The sequence below is a fragment of the Ambystoma mexicanum genome, chromosome 2q (assembly GCF_040938575.1).
Source record: "Ambystoma mexicanum isolate Mex_15411 chromosome 2q, UKY_AmexF1_1, whole genome shotgun sequence".
Classification (NCBI taxonomy): Eukaryota; Metazoa; Chordata; class Amphibia; order Caudata; family Ambystomatidae; genus Ambystoma; species Ambystoma mexicanum.
This window is the reverse complement of record NC_090924.1, coordinates 1,475,645,282-1,475,657,815: the sequence shown is the minus strand read 5'-3', so window position 1 is coordinate 1,475,657,815 and position 12,534 is coordinate 1,475,645,282. Positions and strand designations below refer to the sequence as shown.

The 12,534-nt window shown below is 48.1% G+C and overlaps 1 protein-coding gene across 1 annotated transcript in view; it reads left to right on the top strand.

Moving 5' to 3' along the window:
- The window catches only part of LOC138570281 (cytosolic phospholipase A2 gamma-like), a 507,932-nt gene that overhangs the window by 71,175 nt on the left and 424,223 nt on the right, over positions 1-12,534 (top strand). The window contains exon 6 of the mRNA XM_069649050.1: positions 10,144-10,342. Within this exon, the coding sequence (XP_069505151.1) occupies positions 10,144-10,342 (199 nt within the window). The remainder of the gene's footprint in view (positions 1-10,143; positions 10,343-12,534) is intronic.

Below are 12,534 nucleotides of genomic sequence, written 5' to 3'. Positions count from 1 at the left end.
ACACAGGGGTGTCATAGAGACCCCCAAACAGACTCCACACCCTGGGACTGACTACTGTCCCCCTGGGTCTGTAAAGTTACCATTGACTTTACTAGTCTTAACTTAGGAACTTAACCAGTACAAACCATCTTACTGTGGAAGTACTGGTAGGGGCAATTAGATTGCCCCTGGGTCTGTTGTCGAGGGGGTACTGTCCCGTCCCCCCTCGCCGAGTTCTGGCTGGTGGCAGTGGATACCACAGAAATATTCCACCGGAATATTCCCCAATGGGATTTCCCATTGTTTTTGATGCACCACTTTTTGGTGCAATGTTAAAGATACCGCCGGTTTATTTATTTAATATAAATTCACCGGTTGGGATTTTTTGCCGGAACTCGCCGCCAAAATGGCGTCTAGGTTCACTTCAGTAACCCTGAACCCGAGTCGAGCCTTTGTTCCACTTTTGGCGGGCTTCTGCACAGAAGCCCTCCAAAGTGGTGCCATTCTGTCTGGGTACCACAGGGGGTGTGCGAGGGGGTTTAGGCACCCTGGACTGAGTTGCCTTGCCAACTCAGGTCGCACTCTAGTGTGATTGGCCCAAGTGGTGAGCCACCCCGCTCACCACTTAGCATGTTTGAGTGACAGCTAGGCTGTATGAATGGGGGTTTGCTGCATAAAAGCATGGTTTTTGGGACTGGTTCTTGAGAAGTCGCCACAGGACCTAAGAAGCCAAAGAGGGAGAAGCTGAGCCGACCTGCCAAGACGACACCACCGGTGAAGCCCCGCAGAACCGTCTCACCACTTTTCCCGACGACAGAGGAGATCTCCCGCCGGAGAGTCTTCTTCCCTTAACTGGTGGGGACAACCAGTTGCTGCCTTCTTTTCGCCGTCCCGAAGCATCTCGTGGCCGCCTTGCCTGTGCCAAGCACCCCGTCAACCGGGATACCACTTTTTACCTCAACCGCGAAAGAGGGGTAAAAATCCTTTGTGACCGGAAAACTCCGCGGCTGGCCTCATCCCTGGTAGTGCAACGACCTGCAGCTTTCCTCCCCGTCGAGATCACCTCTTCCTCGGGACGACGCCGCGACTTGCACCCACTACCAGGAACGACTACCACCGCTAGAGGAATCCTTCCACGTTTAAAGGTAGTGTGTTCCGCCCGGCCTCCCTTGCCACCGATTGTACAGGGTAGATTTAGCCCTCGGCTCTCGAACCTGGGTAGGTCTGGGACACCCTAACTAAACTTTTCAGAACCGTAGTAAAACCTTTTTCTACTCACCTGCAAAGACTTGTGACATTGTGTGATCTTGGGCACATTTTCGCCTGGCTCCCTCTAAAGCGGGCCCCGAACTAATTCCCCTTGTTCCACCATTGACTGTCTTTGCTAACCTTATGTGAAAAGTGTTTTACCTTACTGCTCTCTTTATTTCTGCCTTTTCCCTCCCTTTTGGTAATACTTGTTGGAGTACCATCTAACGTTAAGCGCTCACCTCTGGTTGGAAATAAGTGGGGTTAACTTAGAATTGTCCAACAAATGACTAGGGATGTACATATGAGTAATAGTAACTGTGTTTTGACCTTCTTACCTTTTTCTGTGCTAGTGTAATTTATGAGTGTGTCTTTAATAAATAAGTTTATACTTTGACACCTAGCTCTGGTCAGTGTTTGCTTGTGCTACTGTGCCTCTGTACCTATTGTGTATCCTCTGTATACTGTCTAACTCTTCTTGAGGGAAGTCTGGCTGCTCAGCCACAGCTACCACAGTGAATCTGTGCGGTGCAGACTGCTACCAAGTGGGTTTACTGCCAACACCTGTAGTCTTAAATCTTTTGCAGTGGTCCCAGAGGGAACTGCACAGGTTTCTGCCTAACACTCACTCTTGGCCTCTCTACACCAGCCCCCCAGACGCCACACCCCCACCACACACCTCTAGTGCGTTCAGTGAAGTCCCATCTACTCACACACACGATGCTGGCAAAGCCCCTTTAGTGCTTCCCTCTGCCACCTCACTTGCCCGGTTCTTCCCTTGCAGTGTTTGGTATCTATCTGCATTTCAGAGACCTCTACGGTAGCATCAGAGCACTCTTGCCAATTCATGAACATTTACGAAAACCATTCAATTGATTATCCATTCCTTGTGTGGCACAATCTATGGCAATCATAATCCCCGTCCAAGTGCCACAGGATAGAGGAGCACGCCGAGCATGCCCAGAGTGACGGATCCTCGGTGTAGACTATGCCAATGGTTGGCAGAGCAGAGGATTGCTGGCAAGAGGGCTTGGATCCTCAGGCAGAGATAGCCTTGATGTCAAAGGGAGGAGAGCTCAGCAGCAACATACTCGCCTTGGAAGCAAGACGACACGAGCAACACAGGTTCGATCCCCGGGACCGCGCTTAGAAACCTCTGGGTATTAAGTGTGTCATAAATAACCCATCATATCATATCAAACAAGCAATGGTGCAGCCCATTGGGGCAGGAAGCAGTGAACCAACTGTAGACCTCATGACCAGTCAGATCAGCTAGAAGCAGGGTTTGATGTTCTGTAGACTTAGGGTTCCAGGTTTCGAATCTTGCCCCAGACAGGGCAGAAGAGTCATCTCTATAGGGATTTCTACAACGTTAGAGGGAGGCAGCCTCCACTTTCAGGTAAGGTATAGCATGCTGAAAATGATAGACCCTACATATGTAGGGGCATGCCACCAAACAATATGTACCTAGGTGGGCAGAGAGAAAGAAGACTCAGTGATGCCGCTTTCAGGTTCATGATTGCTTGGCAAAGCCAGGAAGACTATGGGGCCGTTGCCTCGCCCACTGTACTACGAGGTTATGAGCTGTCTGACATTCTTGATAGGGAAGAAATAATGGGGTCTTATTCTCGAAGAGGAACCTCTGTCATTCTTTGGGGCTCTTGAACATGTCTTCACCGGGAACAGTGTTTAGACTAGTGTGTCCAATCGGGACATTACAATCTGAGGATCAATGCACCTCTGTTGAGTCTGACGCGGAGTGGGCAGGGCCATCAGACCCTGGCAACGTGAAAAGAAAGTGTGCACTTGGCACAGTCCTGGAGCGCGCGTTCTTATCTTTTCCCTGAAGCTGCCCCCATGAAGTGCAAGGGTGACTGTCTACTTCCCCGCTTGACAGCTGCATTTTGGTGACTTTCAGATGCATGTCTCCTGCACAGCTAATAGGAGTGGGAGATAACTCAAGGCTGGACCATTGTAAGTTTTGTGGCATGCTCCTAACCAGACTGTAGCATCATCTCCATATTATGCAAGACACTGGTCTGGGGTTTGAGCCATTAGCCAGGTAGTTCCCCATTATATCACTGATGATTGGGGTTTAGCACACATCAAAGGGAGATCTCTGTTTTTGATTGGCAGATCAACATTTGAAGTGCCATATATTGCTGAAACGCACGCCTTCCACTTGGAAGCTCTCCCATCTCTGACTGCCTTCTATGCCCTCGAAGGTGGTGCATCTCATCCGCTGTAGGTTTGTCAGCTGACCTTTCCACATTACTTATTCACGTTAATGTTAAAGGACATTTGTACCTGTTAGGGAGAATTCTGCAGATGTGCTCATTTCCCCTACCGTTTGAGACCCCTGGATTTCTGGGATTTGATTTTTTACCTGGAATGAGTGTGAGCCTTTTTTCCCACTCTTCCATGTATTTTGATGTGTGTTTTACTTTTGTGTTCTTTGGTTATGGAGTTTTAAAACAACTCCATAGGCATCATCTTTTTCTGTGTGTCACACAGCACCTTCAGTGCAGTGGCACAGGGGTGTCTTTCATACTTCCCAAGGTTTAAATACCTTCTCTGGGACTGACTACTGTCTCCTAGAGGCTGTAAAGTAAAACTGACTTCACTAGTCTCTTTAAATTTACAGACCCAGCACACACTATCTTCCTATAAAGTGCTGGAGTGGTTGTCTAGCTTCCCCTGAGTCAAAACACTCATGTAACAGAAAAATGTTACTCTTGCCTACTTTAAATGGCTGCTCGCAGTGGTTTAGATCAACTACCATGATTTTTTCCGACCGCTAACAACGGTAGCTAAATATCGGGTCAGCCATGTTTTTCAATACGGCACCCAAGTCCTATGTGAAAAAACAGACTACATCTTTTTTCGCCATTTCTTTTAGGAAAGGTCCTTCTTGTGTTTGTCCCTGCGCGCCAAACCAGGTTTGGTCCCTTTGTTCACTGGCCTTTGGCGGGCTTCAGTGCTGAAGCCCTCTTCTGGCGCCAGGGTGTCTGGGGTGGACAGGATGAGAGGGAAGTGCCCTCCCTGTGCTTAGTCTCCGTGCCCTCCCAGTGCTTAGTCTCCGAGGAGACGTGAATGCACTCTGGCGTGATTACCTGGCTGGCTGTCCGGCAAGGAGAGCCACCCTGCTGTGTGAGTGACAGCCAGGCTGGAATGCATGGGGGAAAACTGTTTAAAAGCAGGTGTCTGGGACTTGGAAAGAAGAGACGACCACTGGAACGAAAGAACCGAAGAGGAGAGGAGGAAGAGGACTGCTGCAACTCCTGCATGACTGGTGAAGGCTTGCTGCAGGTCCGAATCGCCTGAAACTCCGAAGACAGAGAAGCCCTTCAGGTTAACTTCTTCCCTTGAGTTTGGTGGGAACAACCAACTCGCAAGCCATCTTGACACCGTCCTATTCTGGTCGAATGTTCATCAGAGTGCTCTTGAAAACCGGATAGCCAGAGGGAAGGAAACCGGCTCTTGGACTTTAAGGCACTCACACCTTAAACTGACATCTTGCTACAGCATTTGGCCTCTTCCCTGGGCAGTGCAGGAACCTCCTGACTTCCTAGTTCTTGTACCCACGACTGAAGCTCAGGAACAGCGAGATTTGCTCGAACTGCCAGGAACAACTGCCTCAGCTACAGCTTTTCTTCACTTACAAGGTACTGTGCAAACGCGGTCCTTAAATATTTTCGACCATCGAGAAAGTGTGTGAAACTGTCCTCAACTATGAAGGTTTGTCCCTCCCTAAACATTCGTCAAACTTTTCGCCTAGCCAAATCCTTTAAAAATCTGTGGCAAAGACTTAACCGTTATTTACCAGAACAGTGCTATCCTATACAAAAGACTCTGAACTATTGACTTTAGCCCAGGTCTACTGAGAAGAATTGCTGGTTGTATTTAACTGAAACCCTTTCCCTGCCCATGAATGTATTTGGGCTGTCTATTCTTATAATCTTGTCTTTTCCCTCCTTTATTAAGTATCTGAAGTGCCATTTTGCTCCCACTTCATTTTGGAACTAAACTTGTTCATTTACTTACCGGTTGGATTTTTGTGGTATATTAGTGTGTGATATTGAGCTGCTTGTGTAATGTTTTATAAATGATTGATTAAATAAAAGTATATTATTTTTCTGCCTAACAGTACCGCACAGTATCACCACTGGAGTGGTCCCCTGCTGCTCTGGCGGATCTCAAAAGGGAAGGGGGGGGAGTTAGTAGGACCGAGCAGAAAAAGTGCAAGAGAGCTGTGATGTGCTGTTGGCAGCTTCAGTTCGGTGAACACTGTTCGCTGAGCTTAGACATGTTTTCCAGTTGGTAGCCGTAGTGTGCTGTTGTGCGAGGTTATGTGTGGTTTGTTTTGTTCATGCACTGTAGTGAAAAGGTGCGGTTTGGTGTGAATTTGAGGTGTGGCTGTGTTTAGTTAGAGTTTGAGAGGTGTATGCAGAGGGGTGAGATTTTGTATTGGGGTTGGTTAGTGGCATCACTATCTAGATTTGACGCAGGAATATCCTCACAATTCTGTCTAGATGTGAGGCATTTTAATCATTCAACAACTCCCCACTCCCCACCATGACTACTTGCTCAACTGCAAACAGGGGCTGACTAACACAATTAGCATGCTGCAAACTGAGGTTACCTTACTCAAAGAGGCTGGTTTCAAGATGTCTGCCTTGTAATGGTGAGGTAGATCTTGACTGTTGTTGATAGATATAGGTAGACTGAGTGTACGGGGGAGTAGGATAGTTGGGTAATGAGACAGGTGAAGGGAAAAGAACGTATGTAAAGTGCGCAAGAGGCAGTGTAGGAAAGCAAAGGTAGGATCAAGAGTACATGGTGGAAAAAAGGAACTCCAACGAGGAGGTGCAAGTGTGCATGAGGAGGAAGCACAGGAGAGCAAGGCAGGGTGCAGGAAGAACCCAAAGGTGCAAGTGTGCACGAGGAAGAAGCACAGGAGAGCAAGGCGGGGTGCAGGAAGAACCCGAAGGTGCAAGTGTGCACGAGGAAGAAGCACAGGAGAGCAAGGCGGGGTGCAGGAAGAACCCGAAGGTGCAAGTGTGCACGAGGAAGAAGCACAGGAGAGCAAGTCGGGGTGCAGGAAGAACCCGAAGGTGCAAGTGTGCACGAGGAAGAAGCACAGGAGAGCAAGGCGGGGTGCAGGAAGAACCCGAAGGTGCAAGTGTGCAAGAGGAAGAAGCACAGGAGAGCAAGGCGGGGTGCAGGAAGAACCCGAAGGTGCAAGTGTGCACGAGGAAGAAGCACAGGAGAGCAAGGCGGGGTGCAGGAAGAACCCGAAGGTGCAAGTGTGCACGAGGAAGAAGCACAGGAGAGCAAGGTGGGGTGCAGGAAGAACCCGAAGGTGCAAGTGTGCACGAGGAAGAAGCACAGGAGAGCAAGGCGGGGTGCAGGAAGAACCCGAAGGTGAAAGGTCTAAAAGCAGGACCAAGTAATAAAGAGAGGGGTTACAGATCAGAGTGGTCACGCCTACGAGGAGCAAAGAACCAGGCGGTTTTGAAAGCCTCTGATTGTGCCTCACAAGTGAAGTGTGTGTGAAAGGAGGGGTACATCCTGACAAGCTGAACTTCTGATTTAAACCAAAAAGGGGCCTAAGCTTGGGGAAGGGAACCCAGCCTAACCGTTCTCCAACCAGGTCTGGTGCATCACACGGATGTGCCCCAAGCAGACATAATGCACCTGTGGCTAGTGGGTAGCAAAGGGCACTAGGAGAGCAGAGATCCGTGAGCTCAAGGACCTGTCTTCCATGTATGACTCAAGGCTGCCCGGGGCTGTGCGGAGTGCTTCATGGTTGTGGACCAGAAGAGCTTGGGTGTCCACTAGTTTCAGTTTGGATGAAGAGTATTATGCTGCTTCTACTGGGCCGGGTCCTCAGGAATAGTGCAATGCTAGGTTGAGGACTTCAATTCTCGAATCAATGTGATCCTTCCCAATCTGCAGTCAGTCTTGGGCGATCCCCTCGACCCCTGGATAGTTTATGCTGAATTGAAAGATGGGTCCCTTACCCCACAAGCAAGCACTGCTTTTCAGCTCTCAGGGTGCAGATTACCAAGCCGGCTTCCATGAACACATACTCCTTTCTATTATTATTTCACCTGGGCCCCACACACCTCCCTGTTTGATGCTTACACGTGCACACGCGCCTCTGCTACGATTCTGTGTGCTCTGCCCAGTTAGCACGGTATGATTTGCCAGTCTGAGAATCTCTGGGTCCAAATTCCTCTCCCTGAGAATCTGGCATTGCCAGAACATGAACCCGTTTATTTGATTACTTTTGTTGAATTCAGTGTCTTTTCACCCGACACTGGCCAACTCTTTATTACTTCACTGTCTACACTTATGAGTTTGTGCTGCTTTTTAATGGGGTCCCCATTTCCTGACCCTGTGTTGTCCCTGTGTGCACACATGCATGCTGTCATGATCCATCTTTCCAAACTGTAGGCCTTCCCTTCCTGGTATATGGCCATCTCATGGACCAGTCTCCCATTTACTCTGTCTTTAAAATAGGGGTAGCCTCATCACGAGTTGGGCATTAGCGGTATTACCGTGCATTTAAGGAGGGCTGGCCCTATCATGGATTGGGTGTCAATGGGCTGTGGTACATCCAGCGATTTTCTGGAGGTGAAAATCCCATTTAGCGTCGTGTTGTCAGTGCAATTACTGCTGGCTGTATTAGTCTGTGGTATACGTTAGCACCCAATCCTTGATCCGGTGCTAATAGCACCCGACCGGTTGGTGCTAGGGCAATTACATATAGGCAGTATTACAGCCGGGATACTGCCCAACTCGTGATGAGGCCCAGGTCACTTCTCTACCCCACCAAAGTTTCCAGCGACAGGTACCGGTCCATGTGTGCATTCTACTGTCACTGCACTGGAACTACGTTCCCTCTTTCCTCTTCTCTTCAGCCCCCGCCCTTCTCACCTTTCCACAACCCCCATATGATCTGGGCATGCCATGTTCTCACCTATCCACACCAGTGTGTGCAAATGATGGACATGCCCAATTCATCCAAAAATGTTCGAATATGACAGGTACAGAACAGTATACATGTACTAGACTACATGAGTCGTGAATCTGGCAACACCCCCTACTGCTACAATGCACGTTCTTACCAAAGGATAACACTGCTCCTTGGAGTGGGTGCTCAGTCAAAGACTCATGAAAATACCATGTTGTTTAGAGTAATGCTTGATGGCTCCCACCTGTAGAATGCTCCCACAAACATTTCTCTTTACCTTATACAAAGAACCCTAATATTTGGTTTCTCAAGTAGCCACGGTCAGTGCTACACAGCACTCTTTTCTGGGCACCGGAACTCATTTTGGGCCTGCCTTCCCTTTCTTCATTGTCTAACTGTGGCTCACGGCAGTGTGAGGTCACCAGCTCCTTTTGTTTTTCTTGCCTGCCGGTCAGGTCACGGGTGTGTGTAGTAACTGCGTTTGTGCCACGTACGCCACACCACCCCTGTGTGACTGTTCGTGCGTACCAGCTACTCATGGGCACTACCTCCTCTGCTCAGTCCGGCTCCTGCTGCAAGTGTCCTGCAACCCAGCATGCGTTACCAGAGAGGTCCAGTGTGGTGCCCTTGTGGCTGGCTGGACCACCGTACAGGGTCTCGACCCGGTGCAGGGTGCCCAGGTCCTTTCCATTGGACAGCAGGGGTCATTGCCAAGGCAGTGAGAGAAGCCCCGGCCTCCACGGAAGGTCGGGTGGATGCTAGCGTTGATACTTCAGGGTGACAGATTTAGGGCCAGCTCCATCCCACCCACACCACCAAATGCCCAGCCAGGAGGTGCTGCGGACATTCGGCTCGCCGAGCCTGCAAGGAGTCCTAGACCGGGCCAAGTGCCTGCAGGGCAACGGCGAGGAAGGCAAGACCTACCTGGGCAAGGAGAGCTCCATGCTGGCCTGGGTAAGTAAACGTGTGAGCTTCCACTGTGGCCTATTGGCTAGGCAAGAGTGTCCCGCACTATGCATTTCATTACAGACCTGCATCTAGTAAGCTTCCCAGACAAAAGGAAGGTATCCCCAACTGTGTGCGTCCATGTCAGACAGCCTGAGTTAAGATCTGGTGGGCCTCGGACTCACTTACACATCCATGCCAGACGCTGCCAATTAAGATATACAAAGATCTCACGAATTTGGGGACAGTTTCAGACCACAAGCATGAGTACAGTTAGTGAGGGATGGGGTCTCCTGGACTCCGAGACAACTCCTACACCATGTTTGACCATGCCACCAATGCACCCAACTTTGTGAAGGGGTGTTCTCGGCTCCAAACATAATGTTGGTGTTATTGTCCGATTTTGTACCTCACAATGTGTCACTCACAGTCTAAGACCCCCTACAGAGGGTCTTCACGGCAGACACTGAAAATGACACCCTCAACACGTTGCCTTTCTCCAATTTCTGGACGCTCTATTCTGCCACCGAATAATGGTAGCAACCCAGACCTGAGGGTCAGAAATTGGAAGTTCTATCCCACATGTAATTAGAGGGATAGGTGAGGCCAGAAAGCATGCTCTTGCTGACTGTCTAGCATCTAGGCATTAGGGGCCGAGATTTGTTGGGTCCTGGCACTCCTTATTTCACAAATTAAGCACTGGCTAAGGCAATCTTTCTGATCCTGGAGGCAGGACTCGAATGACTGTGTATATTTTGGTGCACTTAAGTGCACCTCACTTCTTTCATGTGTAGCTGCATTTATCCAATGCTCTTTCTACCCCCCATGCTTTGTTATCTTGCATGTGTGTAGCGCCTAGTGCCATAGTTTATGGCATCAATGTGCTTTTGTGTTTGGGTGTGAAGTTGTGTTCCTAATCATTTGGTCAAATGGTATTTGAAGTTTGCGTTACAGTCAAGGCTGAAGTTATTGCTTTTAATTGTTTTTGTCAGGTGCATGTCTTCAGTGTACGAAGATGTCCTCTGGTCGAGAAATGTAAATGCGTGTGAGAGGAGGATGAAAGAGTCTCTCAACTCATCCAGCCGCCCCAAGACAAACATGTGGCAGAAAATCGAGCACGCTATCGAAGAAGGGGTGTATTCTCTGACCAACCTATGGGGTCAGCTGGTTGGCAGCCGCATGATCAAACACGTGAGTAAGCCACGCGCCGTACGCATTTCCTGACTGTAAACCCGATTGGATCCGTTCTCCGCCCTGCAGGTGCCTGAGAATACAGAGTGGCTGAGCCAGTCAAGTTCTACCTGTGTGGGGGGCTTAGGGGGCTATAGCCCCGGGTCTTTTGGTTGCAGCCCCGTATAGAAGCTCAGGGTCCGACAGTCCCGACATTAGCATAGCCCTGGATCTTTGCCAGACCTACCAACACCCCTGCCTGTGAGCCTTAAATTCCACAACACTGGCTAGTTATGTCAAGAACACACTGTACGGTTGTGGGTGTGCACACATGTGAAATCAGGCATGTTGGTCCCCGCAACAATCTGCCCCTGTCCCCCCACTATCCATTATCTGTTAATAGTGGCCTTTACATGGAGCTGGGGGAGGGGTGGCGTGGAAGGACTGCTGGCGGAGCATGAGGTTGAGCATGAGTCGTTTGTATCTGAAGCTCCACACTGAGGATGTATACTCACCTGAAGGGATGCCAATATGTGATTGAATCATGGATGCCTGCTGTAAACCTAACACTCAATGAATCCAGTGTCTTCTTTCCTCATGCGGGAATCAGCAAGCAGTAGCTCAGGATTGGCGATCACTTCAAGGTCAGCAAACTGACCCCCTCAATATGGGTTGGGTACCGTCTCGGTCACATGTTGGAGGCCTGCCATGGTGGAAGCCAGACGCAATTTGTCTACAGATGGTGAAGGTGGGCGTTATGAGGGCCGCAATCCCAGTCCCTTTATAGTGTGTCAGTTTGCTTGCATACAGTGCCACTGACAATCACCCAATACCTTTCTAGTAAGATGTTGGCCAGTCTGTCTATGTTTTTTCAGAAAGAACTACATCTCCCAGCATTACGTACGAGAGACATGACCATCACCAGTAGAACCAAAGTCACCCCAGGTGACTGGGAGCCTGCGAATCATAACTGGTAACATTAGAGGAGTTGCTGCCGCAGAAGCAGTTGACAGCGGAGGACCACATGCATACAGAGGGCGGGGTATAGCTATTGAACTGGAGAGACCACTTTTTTGATAGGGGCTTGTGGGATGTGGCCAGGACATCATAGACGAAAAAAGGATTTTCCCAAAGACAAGCTACCTATTGGTGTCACACTCTTGGACTCAAGGTCTAGATAAGGATGAGGCCCATGCAGAAACCACATAGTCTTGTTATAGAACCAATCTCACAAGATATGCACAAAAGCTAGTATTTTTACTGAAAAAACATAATTTTATTTAACTACATAAAAAAATTGAACATAATAAGTTCAATTATTAAAAAACACCAAGAATGACAAAAATCACAATCCTGTTTAACAGAAAAAATTCATGAAAGAAGTAGTCGGGTGGGTCAACTCCATTCAGTCCAATCATATATCGAGCCTATTTTCTTTTTTTAAATAAAGGTGATGTTAGTAGTTGTATAAGTGACTTTCCAACATATACATTGAATCATGAAAACATTTATAAAGGCCCCTATTGGTACAGTATATGGGCATAAGCCCATCTGTGAACAGTGTTGACAGGTTAGCTCTGTTTCCAGCCTTATAAGTCAAGACCAGTCTTTTGTAAATGACTGTCGTCCGTTAGATGAATGTAGGACCATATAAGACTTTCGTCAGGACACGTTAGGGCGGTGTTAGTGACCCCAGCATCAGAATCTTCACACTGGGTTTAGGATATCAAATGGTGTATCTCTAAAGACAAACAAACACAATAGATTAAAAACTAGCTATGTTCAAAATGACATTCGTAGGCCATGCCTCATCAATATTTCCATGACCTGCCCTGTCTTATTTTGATCGGTGTGCAACCAAAGAAAGAAGAACTGCCTTGTTAATCACATCTGTCTCAATCAGAATTAGTTAAATAACATATTTTTTTAAAGTTATCTTGTTACTGATATAGAGAAATATTTTTTGTTTTCTTATTTATGCATTATTCAGAACGTATTGTTCATATTATTTATATAAAACGATAATGTTTTTTGTAATACCTTGAAGTGGAACTGTGTTTCACGTTTTCAATTGAGTGTTTCAAGGTCCAAAAGTCCTTTGTACATTTTTTTCGAGGGCAAAAAGTGCCGATCAATGGCCTTTAGTGGCTAAAATGAGAAAAGTTGAAAGAAGTGCATATAATGCAGATCAGCGTTATTACAATTGCCTCACA